Here is a 20,377-nt window from a genome sequence, read left to right as displayed (position 1 = left end):
TCCATGGTACATTGTATGTTGCCAATTGAAGGACGTTTACTGCGTTGTTTCAGTCGGATTTCGTCAGCCACGATGCACCCAGTGCAACAGCATCACACGTGTGCAGGGCCAAGTAGGGAGCGAGTACGCCGTGTGGGGTTAGAGAGCCGCGGTGCAGTGCGCGCTCGCGCTGCTCACACGTCGACGACGTCAGCTAGGGTGCTACGACTGGCAAACTGAGTGACGTGAGAACAAGCAAGTGTACCCAAGCTTACGCAGATTATTGAGGCTGCCGTATAAACGACTGATAATGGAGAAATTGGTTGAGACATTAACCACACGTGCTTCGCAACAGGTAATGTTTTATCGTTTTTGATTTGCTTGAATAAAAGACTTGATTGAGCATCTCGCGAGTTGTGTATCTGGTCGTCGTCGGGGCCGGGGATATGTTCCGCGGAGACTGCGTCTGGCTTCACCAAGGCAATAACCATGTTCACGGATCGGATCCGCAGGGGTCTAGGAACACTACCCCCTGGAAAACCACCCTCCGGATAACTAACTACCGTACCACTGGGATAATTACCCCCCAGGACAATTCCCCCGAGGGCAACTACCCGCCGGACAACTACCCCCCTAGGGCAATTACCCCCCAGGGTAATTACCCCCTAGGACAACTACCACCCGGACAACTACCCTCCTCGGGTAATCAGTCCGGGAAACCCGCTCATGAGGACCGCTCCCGCGTACGAGGACTGCCCCGCCTCATGAGGACCGCCCCCACGCCTCATGAGGCCCGGGGGGGAACGCCTCATGAGGCCCCCTCAGGTCAGGTCAGGTCAACCCTTTACGCCCCCTGGCGTGTAACGTCAATTACGGTATGTTCGCCACTGCGGTAAGGTCGCCAGACATTCACATCGCATGTAACCCGCGATCGGAGATCAGGTTGGGCGACGGATTTTCATCACTCTCAAAATACATTCGTAATTCACCTTTTTCCTCCGTAAAAACACAAATAATTGTAATCAAAATATATTTTACCATATGTAACAAGTGATAAAACCATTTTTAATGCGAGGATGTTTTTGATTTAGAAAGGATTTCGGGTGGCAGATTAAGGGAGATTTTCAAACGCGGTGACCGACAATGCCTCCTTCATTGAAGCGTATGTATAACACACACGCTAATAATATGTTGCAGGCTATGAGCGGCGAACTAATTCAGTGCCGATATTAGTTCGCCAGCGCGGACGTGCACAAGAATTACACACAAGTGGCGACCATACGGTAATTGACGCTAGGGCAGCGACGAAGGCTCTCCACCCGTCTGGCCATCCTCTGTAGAGAAGCCCAGGACTGTCTGTGATCTGATATTTCTCCTTCTACTGTTCTTCTCCACGTCTGCTTGGGCCTACCATGTCTTCTTTTCCCTTCAGGTGTCCAACGAAGAGCCACTCTTGGGATGGAGCTTGCGTCCATTCTTAAGACATGTCCAATCCATCTCCATCTCTTCCTGGTGATTAGAGTCTCCAGGTCCTCAGTGCGGCATTGTAAGAAGAGGTAGCAGTTGGATATCTTGTTGGGCCAATAAATGCGCAGGATTCTACGCAGGCATGTGGTGTGGAATGCTGATAGCTTGGCAGCATCGCATCTGGTCATTCGCCAGCATTCAGATCCGTACATAAGGGTTGACAGCACGCAGCTATTGTACAATTTCATTTTGGTTTTCTAGGTGCACTGCTGTGATTTCCAGATACTGTTTATACTTCTCATAACATTTCTTGCCTTGTTCAGTCTGTTCCTGATGTCAGTTTCTGTTCCACCATCCTTTCGTACTATGCTGCCCAGGTATGCGAACTGCTCTGTTCTGGGAAGGTTGACACCATAGACCTTGACTGGCGTGGGGTTGTCACTATTAAGAATCATTGTTTCCGTTTTCCTTTGGTTCACTTTCAGTCCCACCTGTCCTCCAAATGTAGACAGATGGTTAGTCTTCTCTTGGATGTGACTATGCGAATGTGACAACAGAGCCAGATCATCTGCAAAATCCAGGTCATCCAACATGGAGAAGAGAGTCCAGCGGATTCCTTTCTGCGATCCCTCCATTGTACGTCTCATTGTCCAGTCAATGACCAAGTTAAACAAAATGGCAGACATCACGCATCCCTGCCGAACACCCGTTTCCACCTTAAAGTAAAGGTTGCTATTTCCAACAGTGCAGGAAAAATTTTTGTAGAAACTTTTGATGAGTTGCACAATTTTTGTTGGAATTCCATAATGTCGTAATATTTGCCAAAGACTGTCTCTGTGAATGCTGTCAAATGCTTTTTCAAAGTCAATGAAGTTAACATACAGTGTTCGTTGCCATTCTGTGCACTGTTCGATGATGTTTCTCAATGTGAAGATCTGATCTATGCAACCCCTGTCTTTTTCTGAACCCTGCTTCTTCTGGCCTAAGAGCTCCATCTACAGCATCTGATATACGTTGTACAATAATCTTGGCCAGAATTTTACTACACATTGGGAGGAGAGTTATCCCTCGCCAATTGTTGCAGTCGTTTAGTGCACCTTTCTTGGGTATTTTGACAATGATGCCTTTTGTCCAGTCTTTTGGCACTTGTTCTTCTTCCCAAATAACATGAAAGAGAGATTTCAGAAGGGTTGGTGTCACCTGTGTGGGTCAACCTTGAACAGTTCAGCACTCAAACCATCTCTTCCAGGGGCTTTATTATTCTTCAGTGTCTTAATAGCTGCAATAATTTCTTCTCTACTTGGGGGTTCAATACTGATGTCCAAATCATTCTCTGCTGTTTCTATAATTGGTGTCTCTTCAGGTGTAGCTCTATTAAGTAATTCTTTGAAGTGTTCCGTCCATCTTTCTTCTATTTGTCTTTCTGTAGTGAGGATCTTACCCTGTTTGTCTTTAACTGGTCCACTTCCATAAGTTCGGAGCTTACCACAAAATGAGGCCCCCCTATTCACTTCTTATTCGTCTCACATCTCCTCATGTATAAAGTGTCGCAACTTTGCATGGTAATTTTTTGTTACAAACACATGTCCACTATCCATGATGAAAAGAAGAAAAAATCCTGTCTGTTTTTTATTTAAAAAATCGAGTTTTAATCAACCGATGCAGAGCGCCCATCAAAACATGGGCGCTAGCGTGTTCGCACAATGCAAGACTGCCGCACCTAGCGGCCTGATCAGACTCAGTCGGATCATCATGGATAGTGGACATGTGTGTGTAACAAAAAATCACCGTGCAAAGTTGCGACAATTTATACGTCAGATGTGAGATGAAAAAGAAGTGAATAGGGGGCCTCATGAGGCGTTCCCCCCCCCCCCCGATGACTACCCCCAGATAGCACTGTGAAATAATACATTATTACAAACAAACAAACAAACAACTCCAGTGAATTCAAATACAGATACAACTTAAACAATCACTGAATCTGGGGGGTAGGTGTCCAGCGGGTAATTTTCCGGATGGTAGTCTTCCGAGTGGTAGTTATAAGGGGGGTAGTTATCCAGGGGGTAGTTGTCCGGGGGGTAGTTATCGGGGGGGTAGTTATCCAGGGGGTAGTTCTCCGGGAGGTAGTTATCTGGGTGGTAGTTATCCGGGGGTATTTATCTAGGGGGTAATTTTCCGGGGGTAATAATCTGGGTGGTAGTTATCCGGGTGGTAGTTATCCGGGGGGTAGTTACCCGGTGGGTAGTTTTCCTAGGGGTATTATCCTTGGGGGTGATTGCCCTAGGAGGGTAGTTGCCCTAGTGGGGTAATCGCCCTGGAGGGTAATTGCCCTAGGAGGGTAGTTGTCCGGGTGGTAGTTGCCCTAGGGGGGTATAGCCCTGGGGGGTAATTATCCTTGTGGTAGTTATCCGGAGGGTAGTTGCCCAGGGGGTAAGTGCCCGGATACGGATCCCCAGAGCGATAATGTCAAAAAATAAAAGACTCCTTCGGACAGACGGATCTTTCTGTCTACTCGCGAGTTGCTCAATCTCGTCATCACTGTGATAGAAATTAGAATAGAACCACCAAATTCTTACTTCGAGTGCAGTGCATTGTTAATGCTAGAGGAGGGTACACATAATGTTTTTTTCCCAAATTCTTTCACAATGTAGGGTCCAGTACTCCTAGCTAGGGATTAGAAATCCGGTTTGTATTCTACTTACTCTATTCCAAGGCATAAACTTAGCTCTATTTTGCATACTTTTATTTTTAACGAGATGTTCGATTGTTCGTTTGTTTGTCTATTCCTTTTTATTGAGATTACTAGATCATATGCCTGAAAATAAGGGGATCTAACCTTTCTGTTGCAAAATTTCTTCTGAATTGCATCATTTCCTATTTACCCATTCTATGATCATGATGATTACTAGTAGGCCTATTTATTCCAAGCAAGGTTTGAATCAGAGACTCGGTCTCAGAGAGCACCCCATATGACTCATTCATATGCTACCATACTAGAAAACCTATTTAAAGGGGAAGGCGAGTAACTGATCAGTGGGAATCAGTGGAAATGCTGGGAGATGATTGTTCCAATCCTTATGGGATTCATTCAAGAGTTCATTGTATATCTATTGTTGTGTGAAAATGATTTGCTTCAGAATGGTCTCATATTCAAGTTATGTGCAGTTTAATGCTTCCAGGTTAGCGTCCCTGGTCAGTGACGGAGCATTAATCTGCACATTACTTGAATATGAGACCATTCTGAAGCAAATCATTTTCACACAACAATAGATATACAATGAACTCTTGAATGAATCCCATAAGGATTGGAACAATCATCTCCCAGCATTTCCACTGATTCCCACTGATCAGTTACTAGCCTTCCCCTTTAAGTCTTGAAATTCCATCAGCACTCTTAAATGACCACATATTAATGACAATGCTCAATCAATGTTTTCTGCAAACTGCTGCAGGAGGCGCAGATTGCATCTCTGAAGCAAGAGATTCAGGAGCTCCAGAATGGAGGCGTGGCCGACTGGGAGTCTGTTCCTCCTGAACTCCAGGCTCTGCAGACCGAGAACCAGAAGCTGAAGTATCGCATCATGCACCTCAAGCGGGTAGGGGAAAAAACAAAACAAAACAAAAACTAGCTTGGTAGTGGTTTTTGGCATCAATTCAAATGTTTTCATTTGTGTGCAAAGTATAATTTACTGTCATAACAAGTTGAATGAAATGGATGAATAGATAGTTACCTACAGAAATGAAGGTACAGATGATTGATGGATGAAGGGATATTGTTTTCAGGAATGGATGATCGTGCTTGTCTCATAAAACTTAATTATTGAAAATCCTTCCTTTCGCTTGTTCCTTTTTCCTGAAAGAGTTAGAGATTATTTGAATGTATGTGATAAAAAAAATCGCTTGAATGAAATTGTTGCAAAAAGAAAGAAATGTGGTGAGTTTTCACTTGCAGGGCTTTAATTATCAAGCTATTGATAATAATTAATTATTTTCAAGACTATTACTTGACTAAGCTCTATGGGTGAAACTTTGTCATATTTCTGTCTCTCATGGAGTTTTATTCACCCTAGTTGCTTCATACTTAATATTTTAAGACTCCAACGGAAAAAAAAAAACCCAACACATTTTGATATATTTTCATATTTAATTTTCATGATGAAGTACATGTTTTGATATCATTTTTCATTTATTGGTTCATTTCTTTCTTTATCTATGCTTGTATTTATGTTTGTTTTAGCATTTCTTTATTCATTTGTATCTATCTAATGATATCCAGCCTCATTTTGTGTCTTGCAGAGTATAGAAGAAGAGGAATCATCCCAGGGCAACGACCATGCTGGCAATGTCTGTGATAAGCTGATGCAGATCTTTAGGACAACGCTGAGGGTAGCCTACCCCGCCCTCCCCAATGCCCCTGTGACGGTGCAGCCCAGCCAGCAGGAGAAATTTGGTGATTACCAGTGCAACAGTGCAATGGCCATTGCTCAGGTGAAAATTCACAGCCACTATATGTCTTAGTGGATAAGACTATAGACTCTGAGTCATCTGGTCCTTGGTTCAAGTAATCTGGCAATGTTACTTAGTGTATATGAGGTGATTTAAAGTACAAACAGTTGCATTGTTTAATCCCACAATATCATATTTTAGGTATACAAACATATATCAAGTATTAAGTATATATCAGAGCTCAACACTAACTTTTTCTGTGGAGGTCAGTTTGGGTCACTAAAATCTATTAATCTGAAATTATGGTGGCCTGAAAAAGAAATGTAGTGGCCCGAAATAAACAGAAACACAACAATACATTTTTAATCTTATAGTGCTGGATCAGACCAAACGATACTCTTTTTGGAAATTTAGTGGCCCAGTGCCACTGGGCCACCATTAATGTCAAGCCCCGTATGCACAGGCAAAGCTATTGTTATGGAATGGGACGTTCAGACTGAATCTTTTTTTTTTGGTAAGGGGTAGAAGACTCCTGTGAATCAAGTCACTTTTTGTAACACTCAATCTATACCATAATAAGAAATAAAGACTGCTTCATGAAGAACAGCACCATCTTCATCTGAAAAAGAAAAAAAGAAGGAAACTCTCTGTACATTATTTTCTCTTATTACCTCCGACAAGGGAGGTTATGTTTTCGTTGCCATTGGTTTGTTTGTTTGTTTATGTGTGTGCAAAATAACTCAAAAAGTAATTAATGGATTTGGATGAAACTTACAGGAAAGGTTGAGAATGACCCAAGTAACAAATGATTAAATTTTGGTAGTGATCCAAGAATTTTTGGGGAATTTATGAAGGATTTTTGATATTTTGACAGGGAGGGTCAATGAACTTGGGAGTTCAAGCTGCGCATTTTTGAGGTCTTCAAACGCGTTCTCTAGTTTCTGCTAGGGCGAGGCGCGCCGTGCAGCTGAGAGTTTTTATGATGTAACAAAGACTTCTATATTGGGAAATCAGGTGATTTTTCAGCATGTATACCTGTGGGTGGAAATCACTGATCTCTATGGAAGAGCCCAAAAAGCTTTCCCCCAGTGGTGGAGAGGAGAAAAATCTCTTTGGGAAGAGCAAGATCATCAGTGGAAAGTAGCTGCTTGGCGGAGGTCTGCGCTCTCAGAGTGCTTTTCTAGTTTTTAATTTTTTCACTACAAAGCAAATCATTGCAAGCTCATGAAGGATCCTGCCAATCAGATGTAGTGTAGCATTTCAAGCAGAAATTAATATGAAAGGTCTCTCAGGATGAAGTTACACATGCGGTGTACGTGACTTTACTTTGTTTACCTCTACAGCAACTGAAAGCTCAGGGAACGTCTGTCTCTCCTAGGGTTGTTGCCCAGCAAATCCAGGCAAACATCCCATCCAATGATGTCATAGAGAAGGTGAGGTCTCAGCTATCGCATTACTGTATAAGCAGAAATTATTGAGATACATTAATGTTCGCGTATTTCAAGCTAGTTATGGCTAGCGTGAATTGTAAAACCCGCAGATATCTTCACAATTTTCTCTTACACATTTTGAATGGGTAAACAATTTTGCAGCGCGAAAGATTATATCATGTGAAAGTACAGTAAGTAGCCAACAAAGGAAGATGTTGAGTTAGCTGTAAGTCAGTTGCCAAGCTACGAATTTTTGTCAAAATGATTGTATGCTTTTGGGAGGAAAGGGCCTGTGGCTGTACAGACTTTGTTGCCTTTTTAAATTTTTGTGTTTAGTTGTGACCAATATCACTAAAATGCAAAAATTTGAACATACCTGGTTAACATACCTGGTTGTGGGCATTAAAGTTATACAGAAGTTATTTGCCCCTCTGCTGCTCCAACTTCTGGATGTGGTAACTAACAAACTTCTGTTTTCTGTGCTGTGCGGTTTAGTGAGAACATGGGCATAAGAATTGTTGTTCGGGGTTATATTTGTCCTTTCTTTTAACTTCCATGCTTTCTCCAAGTGGGATTTGAAAGAGTTGAGTGATGTGCTGTTTACCACATAATCCGGGAGATTATTCCATTCCGTGATAATATGCTGTGAGAAGACATTTAACCACTTTTGAGTTTAGCATCTGTTCTTCGTCACCTTATACTTATGCCCTCTAGTCCTGTTGTCAGTTCTCAAGTTCAAAAAACTTGCTCAGTCCAATGTCTTCCAGCCCATTCATAATCTTGAACGTTTGGATAAGATCTGCTCGGTGTCTGCGGTAACTTAATGAAGGTAATTTCAGTTCTGCTAGTCTCTCTGGATATGTGAGATTCCTGAGGTTAGGTATTGACTTGGTTGCTCGTCTTTGGACTTTCTCTATCTTTTGTGTATCCCTTTACAAGCAAGGGTGCCATATCTGGCAGCAATATTCCAGTGATGGGCGTACTACAGATTTGTGGAGTTGAGTGAATGATCGTTGATCTAGTGAAGAAAGTGATTGTTTGATAATTCCCATTTTGCGATTTGAACTTGCTGTGATGTTGTCTGCATGAGTTGAGAATTTCAGCTGGTTGTCGAACGTGACACCTAAATCCTTCTCAGTGGTAGAAGATGAGATGAAGGGACCTTGAGATGTAAGACTGTAGCTGAAGCAAGGGTTATTCCTCCCATAATGAACCACATTGCATTTTTCTGTATTGAAAGGTAGCTTCCGTGTGTCTGCCCATTTGTTGAGGTTTTTAAGATCCCTTTGCAGGGCCGTGTGGTTACTGATGTTGTTTACCACAGAGTAGAGTTTAGCGTCGTCGGCAAAGAGTTTAACTGACGTTGTTGGCAAACCAATAATGTTGGGCAGATCATTAATGTAAATGAGGAATAACTCCAGTCCAAGAATGCTGCCCTGTGGTATGCTACTCATTACATGGGTTGGTTTAGACAAAGTTCCATTAACTACTACTTGTTGACGCTTTGAAACTTTGAAAGTCTCCTGCTTTAAGACTGATTTCAAATCTAAGTTCCACTATACTGTTTGTGTGGTTGTACTCTATGCAGAAGTCAACTAGAACATTTTGCACTTTAAATCTTAAAGGGAAACAATGCCTTCGTGTTTAGGTGGTTATTATTCAAATATTTGATATGTTAATCACTGCCAATTCGAGCCAAATTGGGCAAGGAACAAGGAAGTTCCCGTTTTGCAAAGTTTAACAGTCACTAGAGGGCGACAGACAGCTTGTGATGTAATTGTGGACATGTCTCCAACGTTTAATCCTTAAAATTTCACATTTTTCCAATTTTCGTAACAATGAGCATAACTTTTTCTCTGAAATCCAAATATGGCACAGAGGAATGCATTTCGCAAATACATATTGTGAAGTTAAACCATGTTTTTGTGAATCCAAAGAAAACTTTAAAATACTGAAATTTTGTACAGAAAATGAATGGAGAGTTGTCCACAAGTCCCACCCTGGGTTAATTTGTCACCCTGTATGGTTCATTTATTCAAAGAGCTGTGGCTTCCTTACTCCTTGTCTGATTTAGGTCAAATTTGCAATGAATAATTCAAATATGTCAAACATTTCAGTACTGGTAAGAAAAACTTTATCTCAAAATATTGGTTCACTCCATTGAATGAAGTCTAAACAGATTTTTTATCCATTAACTACAGGTTGATATTGCAGGGCCAGGTTTCATCAACATCCATCTCAAGAAGGCCTTTGTTGCCCCCCTCATCACTTCCATCCTCACCGAGGGGGTGATGCCCCCACCCATCAAGAAGAGGAAGAGGATTGTCCTTGACATGTCCTCACCAAACATCGCCAAGGAGATGCACGTTGGTCACTTGAGGTCGACCATCATTGGGGAGAGCATTTTCCGGCTCATGGAATTTGTGGGTAAGTTTCTCAAAGCTTGGGGAATTTTACAAATTGGTGGTAGTAATGGGCTAGAATGAACCAAGGAGCCAGAAGTTTCATGGAACCTCTTGCTTGGAGAGCAACATAGATTCTGGAGAAGAAAGTGAAATCACAGCAGTATTTTGTAAATGACTTTTACTAAAATTGAGACTATTTGTGGGTGAATGATATCAAATAATCCTTTACAGCATGTAGCGGGTACTGCATAATTATTCAAATGGCTGAAAAGATTATTGTTTTTAATGAAGGTACCACTTTAGTTGACCCTTTTTTTCTCTCTCTCTCCTAAGGTCATGACGTCCTGAAGGTGAGCCATTTGGGAGACTGGGGGACTCAGTTTGGTATGCTGATCACTCACTTGGCAGACCAGTTTCCTAACTACCTCAACGAGTCTCCACCCATCCATGATCTCCAGAAGTTCTACAAGGTCAGCTAAGAGGCATACATATTCTTCTTCTTTTCTTTTTCTCTTTTTTTTTTTGTTTATTGAAAGACCATTTATGACTGTGGGAATAGATGAAGCAAATCATACTGTTTGTTAATAGTTGGAAGAAGTTTTCTGTGTTGTTGATTGTAGGGAAACTGAGTTGTTAACAGATGTCCTAACTATATTGTGACGCTTTGGAGCCATCATAACATACTTCCACCTGTGCACCACAGGGTGTCTGAGGCATTAGTGACCCTAAAGAAAGCAGGAAAGGCATTGGGTCCTTTGAACCTATTCCACATCCCCTCCACCCTCCCCTCCCCCCCTTGGAAATTCACAAAAGCATTCAAATTGAGTTTGGCCCCTGACCTTAATCTAGTGGCAGTTTAAAAAAGAATTACTTAGATGAAAAGAAGCAATTAGTGCACATATGTATGCACTTTCCATCAACTGGTTTGGGAGTTTTTGATAATGAATGATAATTTTGCCGTTTGATTGAACCAGAAGTCGAAGGTGAGGTTTGACCATGACGAGGAGTTCAAGAAGAGAGCCTACAGCATGGTGGTCAGACTCCAGAGCCACGAACCAGACATCATTAAGGCATGGGAGCTCATCTGTGACATCTCCAAGAGAGGTCAGTGTTATGTGCCATGGTGTGAACCCTCATTGTGCCATATTCTTAGACCGCAACATAGTCATGCTTTGGGAACACATTCTGTTTTTCCAATCTATGTAACTTTAATAAATTTCTATTACCCTAGACATGTAATAAGCAAAGTTTTGGAGAAAATGCCAAGCTTTACAGTGATGTCAATTGTATGACAAATCTATGATAGTTAATCTTTGTAATGGCCAGATGCTACATAATTGAAGAGGCATGACTTTTCACACAAAACAGTGACAGAAACCAAGAATTTACTTGTAGATCCAGTAGGGAACACCAGTTGATAGTCAGTCATCACATAAAATTCATGCTACATGCAACAGGAATGGAATCATGAGAAATGCTTTCATTGTACTGTGGCATTGGGCGATTAATCGATGGGTTTTGGCGGGTTTGTGCATTTAAGCAGAATAAGCAAACTTGGCACACCATCAGCTGAGTTAGACGTGCAAACATGGCACATTAAATCTCTGTCTTTGAGAGTGGATGACAAAGTAAAAACACATTTCTCTCTTAATCCTCTATTGCTCCTAGCCTATGGAACTCCCATAATTTCTTTGCATAATTGATAATCTGATGTCCATTTCATGAAAGTCACATGGGAGACTTTTTTGCTCATAAGACACACCTATGAGAGACTTCGTGAAATAGATTTGAAAGTCTCTCATAGCTACATGTGAGCAACTTTGGCTGTTCTGAGATTTGTGTAACGACTTTCATGTGATGACTTCATGAAACGTACCCCAGGAGCACTTTCAAACTTCACTCACAACTCACATTTTTCACCAGACATTCAATTACTAACTCTCTTGGAAGAGTCTGCGCCTTTTATTTTTTTCACTGCAATTTGATATTCATACCTAAGTCATATATTGGACATGATTAAACATCATGTGTTGTCTCTATGAGTCTTTACGTTTTCAACTTTTTGTACACTTATTGATGATCACTTTGTGGTAAAACATGTCACAAGATATTCTTGACAATGACCTTTGGTTCAAGACTACCATTCTAAATAACATTTCTGATGTGCCCCTCTTAATATCCACAGAGTTCAATAAGGTGTATGACAGACTGGACATAAAGAATCTAGTTCCCAGGGGAGAGTCTTTCTACCAGGAAAGGATGAATTCAGTGGTGGAAATGCTCGAGAAGGCAGGTTGGTGCAAATATTTTTCTTTCAATTATTCAATAATAATGTGTGAAAAATTGAGCATGGTCTGTGTTCCAGCCCATAGTCTTTTCTGCTGCTTTCGTGAAATGAGAGATTTGCTACTGGTAATGCAGTTACCAGCTTCAGAATATTGAAATAAAACAAGTATGATGTTAGTGCTGTGTCAGCACTTACGAAGATTGTCAACCTATCTACCAAAATCATGGTCTTCTTGGATATATGAAAATATTTTTATGCCTCCGCAACGAAGTGGCCGGAGGCATTATGTTTTCGGGTCGTCCGTCCGTCCGTCCGTCCGTACGTCCGTACGTCCGTCCGTACGTCTGTCCGTCCCGTTTTGTTTTTGTCGATATCTCAAGAACCGTGTGGTGGTTTTACATCAAACTTGGTATGAGGGTATATCCTCGGGGGATAATACTTTGTGTGGATTTTAGGGTCACAGGGTCAAAGGTCACAGGTTATTTTGTGAAAAAAAAATTGAAATTTCATGTTTTTCTCCATATCTCGCAAATGGTTCAAGGTATCTTCATGGAACTTAGTATATATGCTTGTACCGATGGGCAGTGATTATCTAGGGAAGTTGGGGGTCATGGGTCAAAGGTCAGGGGTCAAAGGTCAAGGTCAACTCCTCAAAATATCACTACTTTCCTTAAAATGCAATATGCCTGAAGGTTTTTTTTTTAAACTTGATGTATGGCATGTATTACCCAATATATATTTTTGGGGAAGTTTCTTGCCAAAAGGTCAAAGGTCAAATGGTAAAAGGTCAAGTGAAAGTGCTAAATTGCACTTTTTCCTCCATATCTCGAAAGTAACTCAAGGTATCATCATGAAACTTACATATTTATGCATGTTCAACCTAACAGTGATGCTCATTGGAACTGTGAGGTCAAAAGTCAAAGGCCAGGTTTAGATAATGCTATTTTCCCATTTGATACTGAAATTATACTTTTTCTCAATACCTTGAAAATTACTCAATGCATAAACTTATAAAAGGGTCAAAAGTCAAGTAAAAATCATCAGTTCCCCAAATACCTGCACTCTGACATTTTAATCATTCATCCAATTGAACCTAGTTCTAGAAAAGTGAACATTCAACACATTTGTGTCAAACCTGTCATTTTAATATTTTGCCAATTGTGTGAAACTGTCACCACACATTGTCAAGACATTGTACTATAGACCTATTAGGAGAACCATGCATTATGGCGGAGGCATATCAGTAGCCGTAGCGATATATCTAGTTGTGTTATGAGTTAGAGAGTCATGAATGATATTATAGTGTACGATATAAAACTTTGTCTGAAATTGTGCATAGTCAGGACTGCACACTAACCCATTTTTTTCTACTGGTCCAACCTGTCTGTCGGACCAGTAGGTACCCAGTTTTTCAATTATTTAGTGGTCCATACCTGAAAAAGGTACTGGTCCAACAGGGATTTTTACTGGTCCTGGACCATTGGACCAGTGCTAGTGTGTAGCGTTGGCATAGTGATAGCAAAGTGAAAGGGACAATTTTACTTACTCATATGACATAATTTCTGTGTGCTTTTCACATGTGTTTTTGAGTTTGTAGATGTTAATCCTGATGAACAGAATGTTGTTGGCACAATTTCTGGACATGACAGGGATGTCTTAGTGATGAAAACATCCCAGTATTTTTTTGAAAAGGCATTGTATTTTTGATATTTGGAGGTGACTAGTCCTTTATTTTGGGCTAAAAATCCATTCAGCCTTTCTGTGCCAGGGACTTCATACAGTGTGTACAATGCTATTGGGATTTGTGTGCCAATCGCACTCAAAGCACACGAAGGGTTAAGGAAAGTATGCCCTACTTAGCCTTAATCCAGGCTCTGGCCCTTTTTTTCCCCCTGAAGGTGTGCTGGAAGAGGACGAGGGAAGGAAGATCATGTTCACCCCGGGGAGCTCCGTTCCTCTGACCATCGTCAAGTCGGACGGCGGGTACACCTATGACACGTCGGACATGGCGACGCTCCGACAGCGAGTGCACGAAGAGAAGGGAGATTGGTTGATCTATGTTGTTGACATGGGTCAGGTATGTCAGACCTCTACATAGTATTGCACTATAAAAGAGTTAGATTTAAAAATCTCGCAGAGCTTGTATGAAACAAAAATATCATATTATATATCTGCCAGAAATGGACTTTGTGTATTTTATATACCATGGACATAGAGTTTTATGCACACAAGTACAGCTGTAACTGCTTACTGCAGTGAAAAGTTGACCAGGAAAGAAGTCTTCTACTGGTCATAAGACTTAAAGTACGTATAATGAATTCAAATTTGGATGTTGGGGCACTGTGGTGTAGTGGATCAGGATCTGGATTCATGTCATGGGTTCAAATCCCATCCTGCACATTGAAAACTTTTGCATCCACGCTTTTATTTCCTCCAAGATCAATTTTGGTGGTGCTCCTTTTTGTTTAATCTACCCAAAACTCAGTTGTTTCAATCACTAAAACGTCAGAACACTGTAGCTTACTGTAGCCTAGTTTTACAGTCTCTTTACTGCTTACCAGTTAAAGATTGTATTGTTTGTTTCCTTTTTACTATTTTGTTGATTGTTTTTCACTGTGTTCAAGGTTCAGCTCCTCTTTAGTACGCACGTGCGCAAAAGTTACGATAATTGAATTCTAAAGACATTGTCATACCAATATTGACTATAACATGGGGAGAATGAGCCTTCGTGCATCACGGTGCATGTATTGCCTTCTGTGTAGAACAGCCTCCCAGATGACACAGAGATATGTAAATCATCTAATTCTGCTTAGAATCACCTTAAAACATATCTTTTAGTCCTCATTAGTAATCGTGGTAATTCTGTATGTTCCTTAATTTGTTTATTGCGCTTTAAGTAATAGCAGATCAGAGTGGATTTGGTGCATTATAAGTCACATGAATCATTATTATTATTATAATCTCATTCAACAGGGAACTCACTTTGATGCAATCTTTAGTGGATGTCGCAAATTGGGCTGGTACGATCCCGACAAAACCAGGATAGAGCATGTTGGCTTTGGAGTCGTCCTAGGAGAAGACAAGTGAGTACAACGAAGAGGCTTTTTGTGGATATTGGCATTTTCCTGGCAAGGCCGTTAACCAAGATCCTGCCAATGGTTAAGGACCTTTTGATTATTTATGACAAGGTGGTGATAATCAACTGGAGTTATATTTTCAAAGTTCACCGACTATAATAGAATTCTGTCATATCTGTGTATTGAGTCTGTGCATAGAGACGAGAATATTGCATTTTCAGGAGGAGTGTTGGTATTAAAGTAGTAGTCATAGTACAAATAGTGTTGGTATGATGACGCCTTAGTTTTTAGCATTTGACAGAGGCTTAATGTGATTTTTATCTGGTTCTCAAAGATATCTGTATTTCGTATGTATGTTGTGCTTACCTAGAAATCACCAGTGCCAGCCACATTACAAGCTTGTAATCTTTGTTGTTATTATTGTTTTCATGTCACCTTAATTATCGTAATTTATCAGGAAGAAATTCAAGACGCGATCTGGAGACACGGTGCGGCTGGTGGACCTTCTGGATGAAGGCATGAGGCGCTCCTTGGAGACCCTTAAAGACAAGGGGAGGGACAAGGTAAGATTTCATCTTTAGGTGCTCTATAGAGATCCTTTAGGAAAAAGAAAGGACAAGGTCAGACAAGGGTGTGAGGTATTCCTTGGAGACCCTTAGAGATAAGGGAAGGACAAGGTATGATGTCAGCAGTGGCTGTTCCTTAGAGACTTTTGAGGAAGAAAGAATGGACAAGGTGAGTGAGGTGAGAGTGTGAGGTTTTCCTTGGAGGACCTCATTTAAAATGGGAGGGATGATAAGAGACGAAGGTATGAAGCATTCCTTTGAGGCCCTCAAAGAAAAGGGGTGGGATATAGTGAGATAATTAAGGGCAAAGTGTCATGAAAGTTGTCAGCCCTGACAAGTCAGTCTCTGACAACTTCAGTAAAATCCTTCATTTTGATTGGCTGAAAGGCTCTAGTCACAGACTGTTGCTATGGTAATTGTCAGAGACTTGACAACTTGTCAGGGCTGACAACCTAAATGAACGGTTCCAAGGTGTTCCTTGGAGGACCTCAATCAAACGATGAGGGATGATAAGAGAAGAGGGTATGTGATGTTCCTTGGAGACCCTCAAAGAGAAGAAAAGGAATGAAGATGTTCCTTGAAGACCCTCAAAAAAAAAAAAAAAAAGAGGAAGGAAGTAGTGAGATGAGGTATTTCTTTGAGATGATGGTATGAGGTATTCCTTAAAAGACCCTCAGAGAAAGGGAGAAGGACAGGGTGAGATTAGGACATGCTTTCTCCCTGACCACTGCTGTCGCATGGTACAATTATCATTGTAAAATTGACAGACAGTTGCCGGCTTTGTCCCAAATTCACCACTATGTGAGATATATATCAGCATTATGTGGGTGCTCGTTTTTCATTTGTTTTGGGGTTTTGTTTATGTGTCTATCATATCTTGTTTGTTTTTCAAATTTTAATGTGATTTTGGTTCTTTAACAAAGACTGTTATTCTTTGTTTTCATCCTGCAGGTTTTGTCAGCTGAAGAGCTGAAGGCTGCCCAGGAGTCTGTGGCTTATGGCTGCATCAAGTATGCAGATCTCAGTCATCGTAGGACCAATGACTATGTCTTCTCTTTCGACAAGGTCAGCTGCTTCAAATTCATGAAATTCTTCCGTTAAAATGTTTTTATTGCAGCTGATTGACAAATTCCCCTCCATCGACATAAATAAGCACTGAATTGATCAATTTTTAAGTAGCAGCCATGATAAAAGAAATCATGGACGTACATATTCGAGCAGGAGCAGGAGGTCATAGGTTCGAGTCCTGCTCGAGTACGAATGCCCATTAATATTTTATCATGGCTACTACTTAAACATTGATCATTTCAATGCTCATTTATAATGTGTTTCATGTTATGTTTGTTAGTGCTTAAAAGACAAAGTAGGAAGGAATATCATTTCACTTGAAAAGGATTCTCTCTTTTGCTATTATCATAATTATTACTGGTATTGTATCATTGATACAGCTACTACTACTACTGTAATTAATACTGTCATCATTATTATCATCATTGTTGTTATAATTTGTGTCTTATCACAGATGTTGGATGACAAAGGAAACACTGCTGTCTATCTACTCTATGCATACACCAGAATCAGGTGAGTTGGAGACTATGCTTTTGTTCTATCATCTTTCAATAACTCCATAGGATGTGGCTTGAACAATAGACTTTCAAAAGGATGAGGTGTATGGTGAAATTCTACCCTAAGGACAGCACATGTATTAGTAATCATGGTCAGTCATGTCCAAAGTACACAAGAAGACCTGCAAAGTTTAAAGACAATTTAGAAACACTTGTCACAGTCTCTGATGTTATTCAAAGTTGGATGTGTTTTACATTTGCTGTTATGTAATGACAGATATTTTGCCTGCTAAATTCAAGTTCTGTCTCGGGGATAATACGCAAGATGATGATGATGTTTGTTTCCATGGCAACTCAGGTCTATTGCCAGGAATGCCAAGGTGTCCTCCGAAGCCCTGCGGAAGGCAGCGGAGACCACGCCCGTCCCCCTGGACCACCCCAAGGAGTGGAAGCTGGCCAAGTGCCTGATGCGCTTCCCGGAGATCATCTCCCGCATCCTGGACGACCTCTTCCTGCACACTCTCTGTGACTACCTCTACGAGCTGGCCAACACCTTCACAGAGTTCTACGAGGTTTGCTACTGCATTGTCAAAGACAAACAGACAGGTTAGAGTCTTGATCTGATATACTGCAACATTTTTATGCCTCCGCCACGAAGTGGTGCCGGAGGCATTATGTTTTCCGGTTGTCCGTCCGTCCGTCCTTCCGTCCGTCCGTCCGTCCGTCCGTCCGTCCGTCTTTCCGTCCGTCCGTAATGAATTTTGTGGACAAGGTAACTATCAAAAGCTGTTGAGGTATCCTAATGAAACTTGGCATGTATGTGTATTAGGGGGTGAAGTTGTGCCTATCAACTTTTGGGTGCACGTGCTCAAGGTCAAAGGTCAAAAGGTCAAGGTCAAATACATAAAATTTCACTATTTCCACCATATCTATGCAATGCCTGAAGATATTTTCTTGAAACTTAGTGTATACATGTATTACCCAATTTAGATTCTCTGGTGAAAGTTTGGGTCATGAGGTCAAAGGTCAAAGGTCAAAAGGTCGAGTAAAAGTATTAAAACTTCTTTTTTTTCTCTGTAAATTGGAAAATTGTTCAAGGTATCTTCATGGAACGTAGTATATACATGTACTGACTGGCAGTGATTATCTAGAGAATGTAGGGTTCATGGGGTCAAAGGTCAGGGGTCAAAGGTCAAGTGCAACACTTCAAAATTTTACTATTTCCCTCATGTTCATGCAATGCCAGCAGGATTAGTATTCTTTTTTTTACACTTGGTGTATGCATGTGTAACCTAATAGAAATTCTCTGGAGAGTTTTTTTCTTTTTCTTTTTTTATTGCCTCAAAGGTCAAAAGGTCAAAGATCAAGTGAAAGTGCTGAACTAACTTTTTCCTCCATATCTCGGAAGTGGCTCAATTTATCGTGAAACTTACTGCATATCTATGCATGTTCTTCCTGAAAGTGATTATCTTATGAATTTTAGGGTCAAAGGCCAGATGAACATGGTAACAAATACTATTCAGTACAGAAATTGCACTTTTTCTCCATACCGGTACCATGAAAATTACTCATTGCATTAAATGTATGAATGGGTCAAAGTCAAGTTAAAGTCCTTAAATCCCCAAATACATGCTCTCCTATTCATCCAATTAAACCAAGGTCAAGGAAGGTGAACATTCAACACATTTGTGACAAACTTGTCATTTCAATATTTTGCCAGTTTTGTGAAAATGTAATCACACATTGTCCACATGAACTATCTAGACCTATTAGGAGAATCATGCATTATGGCGGAGGCATACCAGTCGCCATAGCGACATTTCTAGTTTGATATGGCGTGCTAACTTCAAGTCAAAACTGGGTCTTTCTGTCAAACATGTCACCATCTATCTATATGTTTGCATTTTTCTGTCTGCTTGATCCTCGTTGTGCCCTGTATTCTATATATTTGTCTTCTTCATCCATTTGTGTCCGTATTTATATGTTTTCCACCCACATCTCTATCTCCGTCTATGTGCTTTATGTTTCATGCTTCTCTATTGAAAGCTTATGAAGTGTAATCTTCACGTTATCTTGCAATTTAGCTTTGATTTCTTTAGTGAAAGGCTTTAAGTCCTCTTAAAAGAGTTTCTTATGAATGGTCAGGGTTTGTTGCTGACTAGACTTCACTGACCTTTCATAGATGGACTGCTTTAATGTCTGTATGATTCAGTCACTGGTGAGATTGAGAGTGTGAACACAAGTTAGATATTGTGCAATTCTGCAGGCAATGAAATCGAATTTCTTTGAGCATTTTTGATTGTGTTTCAGGGGAAACTGAGTGTGAACATGATTCACATACTTATATGTTGTTATTATGCATAAATGAGTTGTGTTCACATATCCCCCTGCAGGTGATAAAATCACACTTCTTGCCACTTTGCAGGGGAAGCTGAAAATGTCAACGTGAGTCACATATTCATATGTTATTATTCTGCATATTAAATGAGATGTGTTCACATTCCCATCAATCTTCTTGCAGGTGAGATCCAGAGTGTGAACACAGGTCGCCTATTGCTGTGTGAAGCCACTGCTGCTGTGATGGCCAAGGGATTCGATCTCCTGGGTCTGCAGCCAGTAGAGAGGATGTAGGGACACCAAGAGTAAGAGCCATGGAGAACAAGATGGCTAGAAGATGTGCTGGGGGGGGGGGGGGGGGGGGGGGGGGGGTGGGAAACTTCTCTTCAAAGTATCTTGAAGCCCACGTGTAGTGTGTCATGTTCATTATTTCACAGAACACATTCTACACTGTGTAATCCCAAAGCATATTCTTTATGTGAAGATAGAGCTAGGAATGTGAGATGCATTCAATTAAAGGCGCATAGTCCTGGTAGTGTAGAGGGCGCTGTTGATGATACTGCCGATCACCATTAGCATTGATACGAAGATTGCCGAAGTTGAGCTGTCATCAAGAGTAACGTAAATAGGTGTTGCTAAGTCATGTTGCCTTTGTTGTCTTCTCTGTGCATCACGCAATCTGTAGTAGTGCCAGGGTGCATGCATATGTGCTTCTTATTATGACATCACAAAAGAAATTTGTTAAAGCTGTCATCCCCCTCAGCCGAATCATGAGCCGACCTGTGATATGACCACTGACGACAGTGGATCATACTTCC

General features: G+C 41.0%; 1 protein-coding gene across 1 annotated transcript; it reads left to right on the top strand.

Annotated features, from left to right (window-relative positions):
- The first annotated feature begins 209 nt into the window (after positions 1–209).
- LOC139713874 (arginine--tRNA ligase, cytoplasmic-like) lies at positions 210–19,883 on the top strand. The gene is made up of 15 exons (XM_071625577.1): positions 210–334; positions 4,899–5,042; positions 5,743–5,934; positions 7,236–7,325; positions 9,524–9,749; positions 10,061–10,197; positions 10,702–10,831; positions 11,913–12,020; positions 13,913–14,091; positions 14,988–15,097; positions 15,549–15,654; positions 16,609–16,722; positions 17,180–17,238; positions 17,581–17,828; positions 19,744–19,883. The coding sequence occupies exons 1-15, from the start codon at positions 290–292 to the stop codon at positions 19,851–19,853; spliced, it is 1,998 nt and encodes a 665-aa protein (XP_071481678.1). The 5' UTR covers positions 210–289; the 3' UTR covers positions 19,854–19,883.
- Positions 19,884–20,377: the final 494 nt, after the last annotated feature.

This window comes from Diadema antillarum, unplaced genomic scaffold (assembly GCF_040938485.1).
Source record: "Diadema antillarum isolate AM-2024a unplaced genomic scaffold, OU_Dant_1.0 seq00002086_RagTag, whole genome shotgun sequence".
NCBI classification, from domain to species: domain Eukaryota; kingdom Metazoa; phylum Echinodermata; class Echinoidea; order Diadematoida; family Diadematidae; genus Diadema; species Diadema antillarum.
This window is presented reverse-complemented; position numbering and strand designations above follow the sequence as displayed.

Excerpts from the sequence above, each read along its gene's own strand:
- LOC139713874 (XM_071625577.1), top strand. The coding sequence starts at position 290 with ATGGAGAAATTGGTTGAGACATTAACCACACGTGCTTCGCAACAG. Across the intron at positions 335-4,898 it reads CCACACGTGCTTCGCAACAG|GAGGCGCAGATTGCATCTCT; the intron begins GTAATGTTTTAT and ends AAACTGCTGCAG. Across the intron at positions 17,239-17,580 it reads TATGCATACACCAGAATCAG|GTCTATTGCCAGGAATGCCA; the intron begins GTGAGTTGGAGA and ends ATGGCAACTCAG.